The 16,646-nt window shown below is 57.3% G+C and overlaps 1 protein-coding gene across 3 annotated transcripts in view; it reads right to left on the reverse strand.

Moving 5' to 3' along the window:
- The window catches only part of LOC101946009 (receptor-type tyrosine-protein phosphatase kappa-like), a 134,553-nt gene that overhangs the window by 52,331 nt on the left and 65,576 nt on the right, over positions 1–16,646 (reverse strand). For 2 of the 3 annotated variants that reach the window (XM_065598601.1, XM_065598600.1), the window contains exons 8-11: positions 16,041–16,229; positions 6,921–7,103; positions 3,453–3,770; positions 2,661–2,758 (exon numbers count right to left, since the gene is read on the reverse strand). In XM_065598601.1, the coding sequence (XP_065454673.1) occupies positions 2,661–2,758; positions 3,453–3,770; positions 6,921–7,103; positions 16,041–16,229 (788 nt within the window). The remainder of the gene's footprint in view (positions 1–2,660; positions 2,759–3,452; positions 3,771–6,920; positions 7,104–16,040; positions 16,230–16,646) is intronic. The other variant, XM_065598602.1, reaches the window with a different exon arrangement.

Here is a 16,646-nt window from a genome sequence, read left to right on the forward strand (position 1 = left end):
AGCACCCCAGGCCCAGCCCCCGAGGAGCCGACCACAGCCCCACAGGTGCTGACGGGGCCGAGTGCAAACAGAGCGCTGCTGAATGGGTGCTTGTCTTTCCGTTCAGAATACAGTGCCCGACACAGATCCCGAGCTCGCCCGGCCAGCCAGCGGCACGTAACGAACGCCCACAGCCCGGCCCTGGCTGTACCCAGCCCAGGGGAAGAAAGGAGCCGGGACTGTTGTGGACCGGAGATGGGAGGGGATCCCAGAGAACATCCTACCAGTGCCGTCGGCTGTTACCCCAGGGGTTCTAGCTCGGCTGGTCAGCCGAGATGAAAACCCAGAGCCGAGCGTCACCTGCAGGCTGCTGCTCCCTCGCCCCCACCAGCCTCCCGGGGAGGCAGGCAGGGAACCCCACCCGAGTGCCCCTGGGCTACGAGCCATTTACCCCAGGATCTCCTAGGAGAGACGGCCCCTTGGCAGCGACCGAGGCCTAACCCAGACAGGGATTACAGGTGAAAAACAACTCCCTGGATCGCAGCAAAGAGTAACAGGTGAGAGCCCAGAGCCCAGGAGCACGGAGCCGCATGCTGCACCAGGCAGGAGCCGGGTCGGAGTCTGCAGCACAGGGGCACGGAGCCAATTGCTGCACCAGGCAGGATCTGGGTGTGACGGTGCAGTCTATATGATTTTATAAAAATATGCTAATGAGTGTGAATATAATGTAACTAGAATATGCTTCATGCAAAAGGTCTCTTGTAAGGTATCATTACAAAGCTTATAATCTACTGAGTGTGGTCATCCTATTTGTATAAATGTATCACTGTTGTATCTGAAACTAGAAATATGAAATATAACTCTGAGGGCCTATTGTACTTACGCAAAGTGTGTGGGCCATTAATGGTGGTTTGGAATCTTGATGGCTCCCATCAACCAGGACAATTGTCTGTAGATGGCTCTGTTTTACTAGCAAGCCTTCCTGTATACGCATGTGTTGGCAAGTGGGTAATGAAGTCTTGCAGTGACATGTGATCATGTCACCTGAACTGGAATCCATCTTTAACCTGGTGCTTTTCCAGTGAGAAGGAGGGGATGGGAACCCAGAGTGGGACAAAGGATTCCCACCTTATGCAAAAGATATATAAGGGGGTGGAACAGAACAAAGGGGGCTGCAGTTATAAGAAATCCCCTAGCTACCACCTGAGCTGGAACAAGGGCTGTACCAGGTGAAAGGATTGGGCCAGACTAGGAAGACGTCCAGTCTGTGATAGAAGCTTATTGGAACATCTCTGAGGGTGAGATTTACCTGTATTCAGTTTTCTTATTGTATTAGCCTTAGACTTCTGTGTTTCTTTCTGTCTGTTATTACTTGGAACCACTTAAATCCTACTTTTTATATTTAATAAAATCACTTTTTACTTATCAATTAACCCAGAGTATGTATTAATATGGGGTGGGGGAGGGCAAACAACTGTGCATATCTCTCTATCAGTGTTCTAGAGGGCGAACAATTTATGAGTTTACCCGTATGTGTTTTATACAGGGTAAAACGGGTTTATTTGGGGTTTGGACCCCACTGGGAGTTGGGCATCTGGGTGCTGGAGACAGGAACACTTCTTAAGCTGTTTTCAGTTAAGCCTGCAGCTTGTGGGGGACGTGGTTCAGACCTGGGGCTGTTTTTGTAGCAAGCAAGCGTGTGTGGCTCAAACCAGGCAAGGGACTGAAGTCCCGAGCTGGCAAGGCTCAGAGGTAATCTAGGCACATCGGGCAGCAGTTCCCAAAGGGGTTTCTGTGACCCAACCTGTCACACGGGGTCAGAGCCCGCAGCACAGGGGCATGGAGATGTGACGAACAGGGACTGTTCTTAATGTGGTCTTTGAATGCTGAGTGGGGAGTGTTGGCTGGGAAGGAAGGGAGGGGAGTGTGGCTAGGATAGTCTGCATTGGGGGATGGCAGACTGACCGACGGAGAATACCTGAGCATGTAACATGAGAACCCAGGAAGGGGTTAGAGGCCAGGTGACACCTTTGCCCGGGAAACTGAACAAAGGCTGGGGGAGGAGACGCTGGGGAGAGGGTTGCAGGAGCTGGCTGGTGGAATGGCTGGGAGGCAGACGGGGCTCTGACCTCCCAAGGGGGCTGTGGTGCCCTGGGACCCCAAGATGGACCTTACTGGGGGGGATCCTGTTGTCTGTGCCTGCAAGACCTGTCTTGGACTGTGTTCCTGTCGTCTAAATAAACCTTCTGCTTTACTGGCTGGCTGAGAGTCATGGTGAATCGCAGGAAGCCGGGGGTGCAGGGCCTTGTGTCCCCCCACACTCCGTGACAGGAGCCACCTGCTGCGCCGGGCAGGAGCCGGGTCAGAGCCCGCAGCACAGGGGCACGCAGCAAGATGTATGCCATGCTGCACACAGGAGGGATTGGGTATTTTTAATCTCCCAACTGGCCATAAAGGGGGAAAGCTCGGGGGGGGCAGGGAGGAGCTGGAGAGTGGGGGCGAGGTGCCCCTCGCTCTGGGGCAGGGCTCGGCGCTCCGGGAGGGGCAGCAGAGATGGATAATGACACCTGGACGATGCCCCCTGATGCTCCCTCCCTCTCTCACTGGCCCTGCCCACTCAGACCGTGCCCCGGGCTGAGACGCCCTCCAGAGGCTGCCCAGCGAGTCGCTTGCCCCGGTACCTGGTACCCGACGATCGCCCCTTTGCAGGACGACAGCGGCTTCCACCCGAGGGTTTTGGTGCTGGGATCCAGCGGTTCGATCTCGGGTAGGTCTGGGGCTGAAAGCGAAGGAATCGCAGGTCACTGACCGGGCCTGGGGACGAGTCCCCGTGTGCAGAGCACTGGGAGGGGGCTCCCGGCACAGGGGTCAGCGCTCTGGGCGGTCCCTGCAGCAGGAGGGCGAGGGCTAGGCCCTGCCACCTCTCCTGGGCGGTGCTGCCTGGCTGGGCACGAGGAGCTGGCAGCGTCCTACAGCTCCTCCCCGGCAGCCCCCGGCAGCAGAGACACAGAGCTCCTGTCCCTGCTCCGGCTGCACGAGGGGCTCAGACACCACCATGAGGGGCTTGGTACCGGGACTGGACTGGATGGACGGATTGCTGGGAAGGTGGGCAGCCGACCAGCTGGGCTAGGACAGCTGGTGAGTCCTCTCCCAACCGTCCCACTCCTGGGCCTTCAGTGCCCCAAACTCCCCATGAGATCCACCCCCGAGGCTCAGGTTCCAGGCTCACCCCACAGGCCTGTCTGGGGAGATGGGGAGGGAGATGGGGTTGGGGGACTCTGTTTGCTCTGGGGAGCCCCACACCCCTTTCTCCTGAGCCCCCCCTTCCACCCCCAGGCAGGGCCCCGATCACCAGCTAAGCCTGGTCACTTGCTCGGACAGGCGGGTTGAGTTGCAGAGCGACAGGGCCCGTCTGCCCCCACGCTCAGCACCGAGCCCAGGATTCACAGCCACGGGGTGACACCCCCCCCTACCTGCTTCACTTGTGTTGACCTGCTGGGTATAAAGGACAGTGCTGGGTGGTCTGGTCCCTGGGTAGCCCCCAGAGATGGTGACTCTGTAGGAGGTGAAGGGGTGCAGGGAGCTGCACGTTACTGTTCCGTCCTGTCCCTGTAACGGCTGCCCGCTGGTGAGCCCTTGTCGCCGGCAGGGTCCCGACCGGGGTCCATCCAGTCGGCATTGGGCCCGTATCTTCCAGCTGCCCTGGCAGGATTCGGGAGGCTCACAAGTCCAGTGCAGTTTGATGGTGGTGGGTGAAACCTCCAGGGCCCCTGGGATGATCCGGGGGATCACTAGAGAATAAGCACCAGCATGAGGGTTACTTTCCTGCCCCTTCCGGACGCACAGAGCTCTGCAAAGGCTTCCAGTCAAACAGCCCCTGCTCCCCACACACAGCGGGGTGAGAGGCCAAACCCAGCAACCCTTTTCTTCCAGGCAAACTCACCCCCTTTGCAAACACCCCCCGTGCTCCCGTGGGTACCTCCATCGCTCGGCAGCCAAGCAGGACACAGCCCTTTGAGTGAGCTGGGATCTGGAGCTCCCTGTCCCAGGGGACATGCAGGCTGCAGCAAGACAGGGACGCAGCCCATGGAGACTACAGGTGCCAGCATTGGAGTCTCCCTGGGCCGTGCCTCTCTGTTAATAATCAGGGCGCATTTAATTCACGCATTTTATTTCTATTTCATCTCTAGTTGCTGTGAATTAGGTGCAGGCCCTGGGCTTCCAGCCAGCCCTGACCGTGCCCTGGCTGGGCCAGGTCTGAGAGTGCAGGGGAGGGGGTGCTGGCATGAAGGCCACAGAGGATGGCAACCACACGGCTCCCCTGACGCCCACACGACAGTAACATCCCTCGGGGCGCCAGCCGCACAGTGAGGGGTTCCGGGTCTAAGCCCCGGGTGTCCCGCTAGGGACCCGGTGACTCCTCTCTGAGCTGCATGGGACCTGTTAGTGCAACTGACCCCAGGCACTGGGCCCGGCCCTGGCTGGCCGCACACAGGCGATTCCGTCCAGGGATCAAACTGGTTCAGCTCCGAGGGTTGGGACTGCAGCTGGGAACTGCTTCCCGGCTCTTTGAGCTCTGGTCAAGTGAAAAATTCTCTAAGCTCCACCCACAAGCCAAGCTCCACTCACTTCAGAGACCACTAGGGTGGCCAAGGGCCTGGTTTTCAACCGGAAAGTCATATCTACTGACCGGACACCCAAAGTCCAGTTACTGTGGGTGGGAGCGGCAGGGAGGCGCTGAGTCAGCACCCGCGCCAGCCCCTCCTCAGCCGGGGCTGCCTCCTACCTGCATCAGGCTCCCATTGGTGGCTCCACCGGCGAGTCCCTCCCAACCCGGGCAGGGGAACCTCAGTGAGCGAATGGGGGTGGGGTCTTGGGGGGAGGGGCAGAGTGGGGGTGGTTCCAGCACTCCTGCTGGAGGGTCCGGTTTTAAATATTACCCTAGAGCCACTCACAGTGGATTGAGGGGCTGTTGAAAACAGGGGGTGCTGCTGGGCTCCCAGGGCGTGGCTCCCTGTCAGAGGGGCCAGACAAGCCCTGGGGCAGGGCTGGTTTAAGGCCCAGGCACCTCAGGCGTGTGCCCAAGGCCCTGTCACGGGATGACGACAATCCCAACGCTCATTAAAAACACTGCTTCTAGCCCTGTGGGTTGCAAAGAAGAACTTGAAAACGTGCCCTGAGCATGAGTGATGCGATGATGTCTGCCTGAGTCTGCAGACAGCCTCTAGACCAGGGGTCTCAAACTCAAATGACCATGAAGGCCACATGAGGACTAGTACATTGGCCCGAGGGCCGCATCACTGACACCTCCCCCCTGCCCTCAGCCCCGCCCCCTCTCCACCCCTTCCATGAGGCACCGCCCCTGCCCCGCCTCTTCACACCCCTTCCCTGCTCCCATTCCAACTCCTTCCCCAAAGTCCCCACCCCAACTCTGCCCCCTCCCTGCCCCCAAGGGGCACAGGAGGGGTCCGGCAGGGGGCTCAGGGCAAGTGGTTGGGGTGCAGGAGGGGTGTGGCAGGGGGCTCAGGACGGGGTTGGGGTGCAGGAGGGGGTGAGGAGTGCGGCGGGGCTCAGGGCAGGGGGATTGGGTGCAGGAGGGGTGTGGCAGGGGGCTCATGACAGGGGGATGGGGTGCAGGAGGTGGTGTGGAGTGCGACAGGGGGCTCAGGGCAGGGGGTGTGGGGTGCAGGAGGGGTGCGGCAGGGGACGTAGGGCAGGGGGTCAGGGTGCAGGAGGGATATTGCAGGGCAGGGGGTCGGGGTGCAGAGTGCAGCAGGGGGCTCAGGGCAGGGAGTTGGGGGTCGGGGTGCAGGGTGTGGCAGGGGGCTCAGGGCAGTTGGTCGGGGTGCAGGAAGGGTGCGGGGTGTGGCAGTGGGTTGGGGTGCAGGAGGGGTGCGGGGTGTGGCAGGGGGCTCAGGGCAGGGAGTTGGGGGTCGGGGTGCAGGGTGTGGCAGGGGGCTCAGAGCAGGAAGTTGGGGGTCGGGGTGCAGGGTGTGGCAGGGGGCTCAGGGCAGGAAGTTGGGGGTCGGGGTGCAGGGTGTGGCAGGGGGTTCAGGGCAGGGAGTTGGGGGTCGGGGTACAGGGTGTGGCAGGGGGTTCGGCTGCAGGAGGGGCTCGGGGGGCGGCTCTGGCCTGGCGCGCACTGGGGGCAGGGCGCGGCCGGAACCTGGGGGAGGCGGGGCACCGGCATCTGTGTGTGGCTCTTGCTTCAGGCACTGCCCCCAGCAGCTCCCATTGGCCGGGAACGGGGAACCGCGGCCAATGGCTTGTAAGTACAACCAGGACCCCTCAGTCAAGTCCTTCTGGGGGGCAGGGAGCTTAGACCCCAGCCTCGGGGTTCCCTGCGTTCCACCACCCAGCCCAAAACTGAAACTAAAATCCCTCCAGCAGCTCCCCCCCCCTCTGCTCCTCCTCTCCTTTGTCCAGTCTCCCGGGCAGAAGGTGTCACCTCTCCCAACCCCCTTCCTGGCTCAGGTTACAGCTCAGGTAGCTTCCTTCCCATCCCCAATGTAACCCCCCTGCAACATTCCCAGGTCAAATCCGCCCCGCTCCCTGCACCGTTACACCCTCCTCCACCAGTGACACCCTCCCCCCCCCGCACCCTGCACTCACCCTCGCTGGGTCTGGCCGATCTCCCTGCCTCCCTCCTCCCCCACTGACTCCCCTGGCCCCTGCGCTCACCCCTCGCTGGGTCTGGCCCGGGGTTCACACCGCAGGGGGTGTTGGCGGTGGGAGGCTCGTATCAGGCTGCCAGGGCCAGAGACAAGGGGACACCCCTCACTAGGACACAGGCTGAGATGCCCCAACATGGACGCCAGGGGCTGGGCCGGGAGAGTGGCAGGGGGGGGGGGCGCGAAGGCCGGTCACTCGGGAGCTGTGAGGTGCTAGAGGGGGGGACGCCGGAGCCCTGTGATCGCGGTGACTCCGGGGCTCACACTCACCAGTGCAGGCGGCCGTCCCACTCCAGACATTCTGGCTCCCCCGTCTAGTGCATCTGATCGCAGGCTGCGAGGGCCGGTGCCCCGCAGGGCAGCTCCATGTCACCGAGTCCCCTGCGCTGTAAAACTGCTGCTCGAGGGCGAACCGGACCCTGGCGTCCCGGGTGTCTGGAGCTTTACACTTTTCTGTACACAGGAGTGAGACGGGGGTGAGGGGGCTGAGACACACTTTGAACAGGGGCCTCTCGGGGCACCTTGGGGAGCCACGCCACAGGATGCCGGCTGTCACCTCCCAGGGCCCTGGGCTGGGCTGGCTGGTCTCTGACAGATTTCACGTCCATGGGCCGTTATTATCATGACTAGTGCGTTTATCACCCACCCAGCCCAGGACTCAACGCCGGGCGCTGGGCTGGGGAACTCAGTGTGCGGGGAGGCTGGCAGGCTCCCACTGTGTCGTCTTCAGCCCTTACACACAATTTCCCTGCTGGGCAGAGGGAACACTTCATGGCCTGGCCGCGCATTAACTTTGAATCTGGCTCCAGCTCCTGATCTAACCTCACCCTGGGGGCCGGGGGCGGAGGGTTGGGAGGAAGGAAGGGAGTTAGACAAATAACGGAGTTAATATTTCTCTCATTCTGTTTGCAGTGTTGCTGTAGCCGAGTTGGTCCCAGGAGATTAGAGAGACGAGGTGCGTGAGGCAATCCTCTTATTGGCCCAATAAAATATAGGACCTCACCCACCTGGTCTCTGTAATTCTGTAGAGCTTCACCCCAAGGATCCCAGGCTCTACACCAGCTAAACACAGGGACCACTTCAGCCAGCAGCCAAGTGCAGCTACCCGTGGGGGGAGCAGGGGGGGCTTCTTCTTGGCAACAGCCCCTGGGACCTCAGCACGATTCACCCTGGGGTAGCTAAGGAACTGGCTGAAGCAGTCTCAGAACCGTTAGCAATTATCTCACAGAATTCCAGGAGGACGGGCGAGGTCCCAGAGTTCTGGAGAAGGGCAGACAGGGCCTGTCTTTAAAAGGGGGAGCAAAGAGGATTCTGAGAATTATAGACCGGTCAGCCTGACTTTGTCCCCGGAAAGACACTGGAACAAATTATTAAACCATTAAAGCACCTAGAGAATGATGGGGTTGTGAGGAACAGTCAGCATGGATTTGTCAAGAACAAATCATGTCAAACCAACCTGATTTCCTTCTTTAACAGGGTTACTGCCTAGCAGATGGTGTTGTTAAGTGTTTGGTTGTGTGTGTGTTCTCTCTGTGTGCTGCCCCAGGTCTGCGCAAAACAGCTGGCACAGCTGACCTCAAGCGAACCGCCCAATGACCACAAGACCCGTTAAGGGGCGAAGGCACCCAGTCAGGTTTATTGTGGACAAAGCATGGTAATAGCACCTGGAGGACTCTACAGGTACACTTAATACATGTATGTCTGTGACAATGGACCAGCTCAGTGAATGGTGGGACTTTCTGTTCCCCCCTTGGCTGGACCAAGACACTCTCTCAGAGATACGTCTTCATACCCAGATACAAACAAGTTACGTAGTACCCCTCTGACATAGTTACTGCTCCCTGACGTGGGTAGTTATCACCCAGCTCCTTGTACATGTTGGTTCAATTAAAACATCTCTATCCATCACCCTGTCATCCTGACCTTATCTTCAGTGTGTTCCTGTTCTCTTTGGGGAATGTTTTTGTACCATCCTGGACACTGGGATGTTCTGGTACCACTCTTCAGGAACGTGTTGGCGTGAGCGCTCTATGTCTAGCACTCTTTAGGAATGTGCGTTTCTGCTACATCAGCCCTGTTCTTGCCGGATTCTGTGAACTTGCAATGGGGCAGAGCCTGACGTTTGCTCACAGCCTGACTTTTGCTAACTTTGCTTCATATCAGCAAAGCTTGGCCACTACTTTAGCTCAGGCCTCATACCAGGCCTCTGATACAAAGGCTCATATCTCAGGCTCTGTTCCTAGTACAGCTGGGGGAAGCAGTACACTTGATAGATCTTGGATTTAGTAAGGCTTTGATACAGTCCCACCTGCCATTCTCATATGCAAACTAGGGAAACGTGATCTCCACGAAATTATTACATGGTGGGTGCAGAACAGGTTGAAAGCGCATACTCAAAGAGGAGTTATCAAGCGGAGTGCCCCAAGGGTCGGTCCTGGGGTTGGTTTTGTTCAATATCTTCATTCATGATCTGGAGGATGGCGTGGACTGCACCCTCAGCAAGTTTGCAGATGACACTAAACTGGAAGGAGTGGTAGATACGCTGCAGGGTAGGGATCGGATACAGAGGGACCTAGACAAATTAGAGGATTGGGCCAAAAGAAACCTGATGAGGTTCAACAAGGACAAGTGCAGAGTCCTGCATTTAGGACGGAAGAATCCCATGCACTGCTACAGACTAGGGACCAAGTGGCTAGGCAGCAGTTCTGCAGAAAAGGACCTAGGGGTTACAGTGGATGAGCAGCTGGATATGACCTGACAGTGTGCCCTTGTTGCCAAGAAGGCCAACGGCATTTTGGTCTGTATAAGTAGGGGCATTGCCAGCAGATCAAGGGACATGATCATTCCCCTCTATTAGGGTTACCATATTTCAGCAAGCAAAAAAGAGGACGGGAGGAGTCCCGCCCTAGCCCCGCCCCTGCCCCTCCCACTTCCCGCCCCCCTCAGAACCCCCAACCCTCCCCCCGTTCCTTGTCCCCTGACTGCCCCCTCCTGGGACCCCTGCCCCTAACTGCCCCCCAGGACTCCACCCCCTACCTAAGCCTCCCTGCCTCTTGTCCCCTGACTGCCCCAACCCTTATCCACACCCCCAGACAGACCCCTGGGACTCCCACGCCCCATCCAACCACTCCCCACCCCCTGACAGCCCCCCCCAGAACTCCCAACCCATCTAAACCCCTCTGCTCCCTGTCCCCTGACTGCTCCGATCCCTCTCCCCACTCCTGCTCCCTGACAGCCCCCCCAGAACTCCCAGCCCCCCACCCCCCCGCTCCTTGTCCCCTGACTGCCCCCTCCTGGGACCCCTGCTCCTAACTGCCCTCCAGAACCCCACCCCCTACCTAAGACTCCCTGTTCCTTGTCCCCTAACTGCCCCCTCCTGAGACCCCCCCCAACTGCTCCCCAGGACCCTACCCCCTACCTGTACCCTGACTGCCCAAAACTTTCTCCACTCCCCCCAAAAAGCCCCCCCCCCGTTTCTTGACTGCCCCCTCCAGAACCTCCCTGCCCCTTCTCCTGCCCCCCCTTACCCTGCTGCTCAGAAAAAGGGTGTTGGGCTCTGTGCGAGCCGAGCCGGACACGTGGCTGCGCTCCCCAGCACAACAAAACCCGGTCCCTGGCCCTGCACAGTGCTGCTGGACCGGGCTGCAGGGGAGAGCTGCCGGCTCAGAATGCAGGGCGGATCCGGCTCCTCTACAGCTGCTCCGGAGTCCAGCCCGGGACTTTCCTGCAGCCCTCCCAGCCGCTCGCTCTGCTCTGCCGGGGGAGGGGGGAAATCCCGGACATTGTGAGTGATTTACAAATTCCCCCCGGACGCTATTTTTAGCACAAAAAGGAGGACATGTCCGGGTAAATCCGGACGAATGGTAACCCTACCTCTATTTGACATTGGTGAGGCCTCATCTGGAATACTGTGTCCAGTTTTGGGCCCCACACTACAAGAAGGATGTGGAAAAATTGGAGAGAGTCCAGCGGAGGGCAACAAAAATGATTAGGGGTCTGGAGCACATGACTTATGAGGAGAGGCTGAGGGAACTGGGATTGTTTAGTCTCCAGAAGAGAAGAGTGAGGGGGGATTTGATAGCAGCCTTCAACTACCTGAAGGGGGGTTCCAAAGAGGATGGAGCTCGGCTGTTCTCAGTGGTGGCAGATGACAGAACAAGGAGCAATGGTCTCAAGTTGCAGTGGGGGAGGTCCAGGTTGGATATTAGGAAACACTATTTCACTAGGAGGGTGGTGAAGCACTGGAATGCGTTACCTAGGGAGGTGGTGGAGTCTCCTTCCTTGGAGGGAGAATAGTTCACTGTCAAACTGGGAAGGTGTATCTGGTGGGGTCCCATAGGGGTCAGTCCTGGGTCTGGTACTACTCAATATTTTCATAAATGACTTGGATAATGGATAATTGCATCTGAAGAAGTGAGGTTCTTACCCACGAAAGCTTATGCTCCCAATACTTCTGTTAGTCTCAAAGGTGCCACAGGACCCTCTGTTGCTTTTTACAGATTCAGACTAACACGGCTACCCCTCTGATACTTGGATAATGGAGTGGAAAGTACATTTATAAACTTTGTAAATGACACCAGGCTGGGGGGGATTGGAAGCACTTGGAGGACAGGGTTAAAATTCAGAACAACCTTGACACATTGGAGAACTGCTCTGAATCCAACAAGATGAAATTCAGTAAAGACAAGGCAAAATATTTCAAAGGGGAAGGAAAAATCAAATGCAGAGCTACACACTGGGGAATAACTGGCTAGGGGCAGTGTTGCTAAAACAGACCTGGGGGTTAGAGTGGATCACAAATTCCATAGGAGACAACAACGTGCTTGTGGCAGAATGTGCCCTGTGTCCGTAGGCGCCGATTCTGTGGGTGCTCCAGGGCTCAAACACCCACGGCAAAAATATAGGGGGTGCTCAGCACCGAAGAGCCAGAGCCTGAGTGTGGAATGTGATGAGTTCTGTGCTGCTACCAACGTCTGCCCTTGGGGCCGGGAGTTTGTGTATAAACAGAGAACCATAGACTATCAGGGTTGGAAGGGACCTCAGGAGGTATCTAGTCCCACCCCCTGCTCAAAGCAGGACCAATCCCCAACTAAATCATCCCAGCCAGGGCTTTGTCAAGCCGGGCCTTAAAAACCCCTAACAGAGGGAGAGTGATTAAGATAACGAAAATCTTGTCATTAAATTAAATTAAAGTAAAGATTGTGAGATGATCCTGAAAGCATTGCCAGGCAGTCCAGTTAAAGGACAGGAAACAAAGAGTAGGAATAAATGGTCAGTTTTCAGACTGGAGAGAGGTAAATAGTGGTGTTCCCCAGGGGTCTGTACTGGGCCCAGTCCTATTCAACATATTCATAAATGATCTGCAAAAAGGAGTAAACAGTGAGGTAGCAAAATTTGCAGTTTCTTTTCAGGAAAGATGTGCACCAGTTGGAGAGAGTCCAGAGGGGAGCAACAAAACGATAAAAGGTTTAGAAAACCTGACGTGTGAGGAGGGTTAAAGTACTGGGCGTGGCTACGCTTGAGAAAAGGAGACTGAGGGGACCCGATAACAGTCTTCAGATATGCGAAAGACTGTTATAAAGAGGACAGGGATCAAGTGTTCTCCATGGCCACTGGAGGTGGGACAGGAAGTGATGGACGTAATTGGCAGGAAGGAAGATTTCGTTAGCTATCAGGAAAAACTTTCTAACTCTCAGGGTAGTTCAGCTCTGGAGCAGGCTCCCAGGGAGGTTGTGAGATCCCCGTCACTGGAGGTTTTTAAGACCAGGTTGGACAAACACCTGTCAGGGCTGGTCGAGGGTTCCTTGGCCCTGCCTCAGTGCAGGGGGCTGGACTAGGCGGCCTGTCGAGGTCCCTTCCTGCCCCACATTTCTCTGAGGCCATGACAGAGAAGTCAGTGCTGGTCTGGGCTGCGGCTGCAGGGGTCTCTCTGTAGGTAGTTACAGATTCATAGGTGTTGAGGCCAGAAAGGCCCATTCTGACCATCCAGTCTGACCTATTGCCTAGCCCAGGCCAGAGACCCGCCCCGGGGTCCCTGCAGGGGGATCTTCTCCCCTTCTGCCAGCGACTCTGTTGTGCTCAGTAACTGGTGGTTGAATTAGAGTGAATCTTTAGAAAGGCAGCAGCCACCCTCGATGTAAACGCTCCATATGTCAGAGACCCCACCCCGTCCCTGGGGCAGCTGTTCCCCTGGGGAATGACCCTCACCGTTAAAAAGTTGCACATTATGTGGCCCCACCCCCATCGTGTCCGCGGGACTGGCAAAGCGACAGCGGTTGCAGCTCCGACTCCTGGGGGCGGCTCTCAGAGTCTCAGTAGAACAGAGCCTCAGCTCCTCCTGCCCCCGAGCTCTGCCTATCTGCCTAGGGCCCTGTACAGCTGTGACGAAGTGGGACTGTTCTTAATGTTTCCTCTGAATACTGTGTGGGTGCCTCAGTTTCCCCTATGCATTTCTTAAGTCTCTAGGTGGTGGGATAAAGGCCAGTGTGCATAAATGGCCGACACTCTGTCTCCTGGCAACTAATGGCCGGGGCCCTTCCCCTCTTGCAAGGGGATGCTAAAGGTGTTGGAGAATAAAGAAATCAGGTGACCTCCTGGCCCGGGAAAGAGACAAAGGCCAGAAAGGAGGGGCTGGAGGGGGTTTCAGTTTGGAGCTGGCTGAGGACGCGCAGTGATTGCAGACGGGGTTGTCTGGCTCGCTGGGCCCCAGAATGGACCTGGCTGAGGGGTCCTGTTCTCTGTACCTACAGGCTCTGTTTTAGACCATGTTCCTGTCATCTACTAAACCTCTGTTTTACTGGCTGGCTGAGAGTCACGTCTGACTGCAAAGTGGGGGGTGCAGGACCCTCTGGCTTCCCCAGGACCCCGCCTGGGCGGACTCGCTGTGGGAAGCGCACGGAGGGGCATATGCTGAATGCTCCTAGGTCAGACCCAGGAGGTGAAGCCGTGTGAGCTTCTTGCCCTGAAGACAGTCTGCTCCGAGGGAGAGGAGGCTCCCCAAAGTCCTGACTGGCTTTGTGGGGAGCAGTTCCAGAGCATCGCCCGGGGACTCCATTGTACGGGGAGACTTTGGCAAACCAGTAAAGTGCCCAAAACCACTATGGCTTATTGTTAAAAGCAAACTGTTAAAAACAAGTCTCAGCTTGACCAAGGCAGGAGGGGAGGGGTTTTTGGGTGCCTCGGAAAGGGCAGCTTGACCCCGCGTCCTTCCTGATAAGAATTGTGTTGAAGTTGCTGACACATGCATTTTAAAAGAGCAGGATGTGCCCCAGGAATGTCTATTGGGGTCTCAAGGCTCCAAACTCTGGAAAAACCCACACCTGGTTAATCAATAATCAGAAGGAACCTCTTGCTTGATCATTGAAACTGCTTACTTAACAAGGTTTCTTTAAGGGACATGTCAATCTATTACTAGTGTATTAATAAGGGGAAAAAGCTTGAGATAGTGGGACTCGTTTGCGGACTCTTTTGGACTCTTTTTGGACTCTCCCTCTGGATACATCTTGCGGTCCCCACCGATAGACGGAAGATTTGGCCACCGGAAGCCTGCCGCTGTGTCACTCGAAAGCCACTCTCAGCTTTGGTAATTATCAAGGGTTGGGGGTGTTTTACTAATCTTGTCGCGGACGTGTGTAAGTGCTTGAGACTAGTAAAGTTTAGCTGTAAGTGAAAGCACTCTTGTGTTGTCCTGTTTGTGCCAGCCAGCTATCGGTCGGACGGCCGTGTCTCCCCTGATTCATTTCCTGACACCTCCTCACACAGAGTAAAAGTTACCAAGAGCTTTGGGTGGAAAGAACCCCGGATAACACCGTGACAATGGCACATCCCCGTAGTGCCTGAGCTGGTCCACTGCTCTGATGTGGGACAGCAATTCCTTCCTCCCTACAGTATCGAAGGGTCACGGAGCATCTGGCACCAGGCCAGGCCCCTGGGATCACGGTGACCCATGTGGGGGGCTCACACTAACCCAGGCAGGCAGCAGTCTGATTCCAGACGCTCCGGTTCCCCTGTCTGGTACACGTGATAATGGGCTGTGAGGGTTCGAACCCCTCAGGGCAGCTCAGGGTCACTGGCTCCTCCCTGCTATAATATTTCTTGTCCGGTTCGAACCGCAGAGCTGAGGCCCAGCTGGGTTTGCGGCACTTTTCTGTTGGGAGAACAATCAGGTTTGGGGCCATTAGAAAAGGGCGAGATTCCAGTCCCCACATTAGACTGTCAGTCCCTGCCCCCAGGAGCTGTCTGTGTGTCCAGCATTTGTACAGCGCCTAGCACCAGGGGGTCGGGGGCCATGGCTGGGGTTCCTAAGGGCTATCGGTGATACAAATAAATAACCACAACAGGCCTTACCCATGAACCCATACACTGATACACACCGGGAGGGACAGCTCAGTGGTTTGAGCATGGGCCTGCTAAACCCAGGAGTGTGAGTTCAATCCTTGAAGGGGCCACTTAGGGATGTGGGGCAAAATCAGTACTTGGTCCTGCTAGTGAAGGCAGGGGGCTGGACTCAATGACCTTTCAGGTCCCTTCCAGTTCTATGAGATAGATATATCGCCATGTTTTATTTATTTTATTTATTTTTATGTACAGGCACCGACATCCCCAGACACTGACTCACCCCCTCATGTACAGGCGCTGACTCCGTGGGTGCTCTGGGGCTGCTCAGCACCCACTGAAAGCCCCACGGATCAGCACCTCTCCCTCCCCCACAGCACCTCCCGCCCGCCGCTATCAGCTGTTCAGCCGTGTGCAGGAGGCGCTGTGGGGGAGGGGTGGAGTGGGGCAGGAAGAGGCAGGGCAGGGTGGGAAGAGGTGGGGCAGGGGTGGGGACATGGGGGAAAGGGTGGAGTAGGGGTGGGGCCTGGGGAGGAGTGGGGGTCGTGCACCCCCCCCAGAACTGAGGAAGTTGGTGCCTATGCCCTGCTACACAATGACACACCCCAACACCGCCTACATCGCATAGACACAGCAATACACACCGTTACAAGCTAACACACATCTCCCACCCCCTTACAGACACCTGGTATATCCTCAAGCCCCTATTCACACAAGAACACCACCCGACACCCTATACACAACCCCCTACACACACACACACACACACACACACACACACACACACACACACACACACACACACACACACGACAGACATCCCCTCACACCCCTCCACCACAGCCTAGAACCTCACCACACTCCCCCGCATGCAGGCTGCTTTGCCCCACACACTCGCTGTCACTGTCACTTCACGCCCTTCAGAAGGTCTGAGCTGAACACTCAAGACATAAAGACGCCCCCAGGAAGTTGTGGGGCCCCCTTGGAGGCTCTCGGTGTCCCAGGATTTGGATTCTGCCCCCAGCCCGTCCGGCCGCCTGTCTGTGCAGAACTCACCCACACAGCTCACATTGCTCGTGTCCCACTCCACGCGCCCAGCCGTCTCCGTACACTGCACCCAAGCCGGGTTCCCCTCGTACTGCTCCTGGCGACAGGTCACCCAAACCCTCTCGCCAACGGCAAACTCTGTCCGTGTGGAGGCAGCAGAGAGCGATGGGGGCCAGTTTCCTGCCGTCGTACAAACCCCTGGAGGGAAAGAAATGTCCAGTCTCTGCAAATCCTGTTCTGGTGACAGGTGCCGCTGGCCGCCCCCGGGCGATCCTGGGGCAGAGTTGAGCCAAAGGGAGCCCGGGAGAAACCAGCACAGCAAAGGGCTGGGGAAAGGCGAGGAACACGGACACGCTGGTGACAGGGAGACTCTGGGCTGGTCCTGCCCTTCCTTATTGGCCCCTGGGCCCAAGGCCTGGGGGAGAGGGGGGGTTGGGGTCTGGCTCAGGGCCCCTGCAATTCCAGCAGGGTTTAGGTCCACATACGAGAGGCTGAGAGGCCCAAACGAACCAGAGGGTTTACGGGGCGAGAATTCACCTGGCTCCGGAGATACCAAAGTGTCACGGGGTCTGGCTGCCGGCCTGGCCCTGTGCCCGCGGTGACTCAGGGGGTCCC

The sequence above is a fragment of the Chrysemys picta genome, chromosome 6 (genome assembly GCF_011386835.1).
Source record: "Chrysemys picta bellii isolate R12L10 chromosome 6, ASM1138683v2, whole genome shotgun sequence".
In the NCBI taxonomy this organism is placed as follows: Eukaryota; Metazoa; Chordata; order Testudines; family Emydidae; genus Chrysemys; species Chrysemys picta.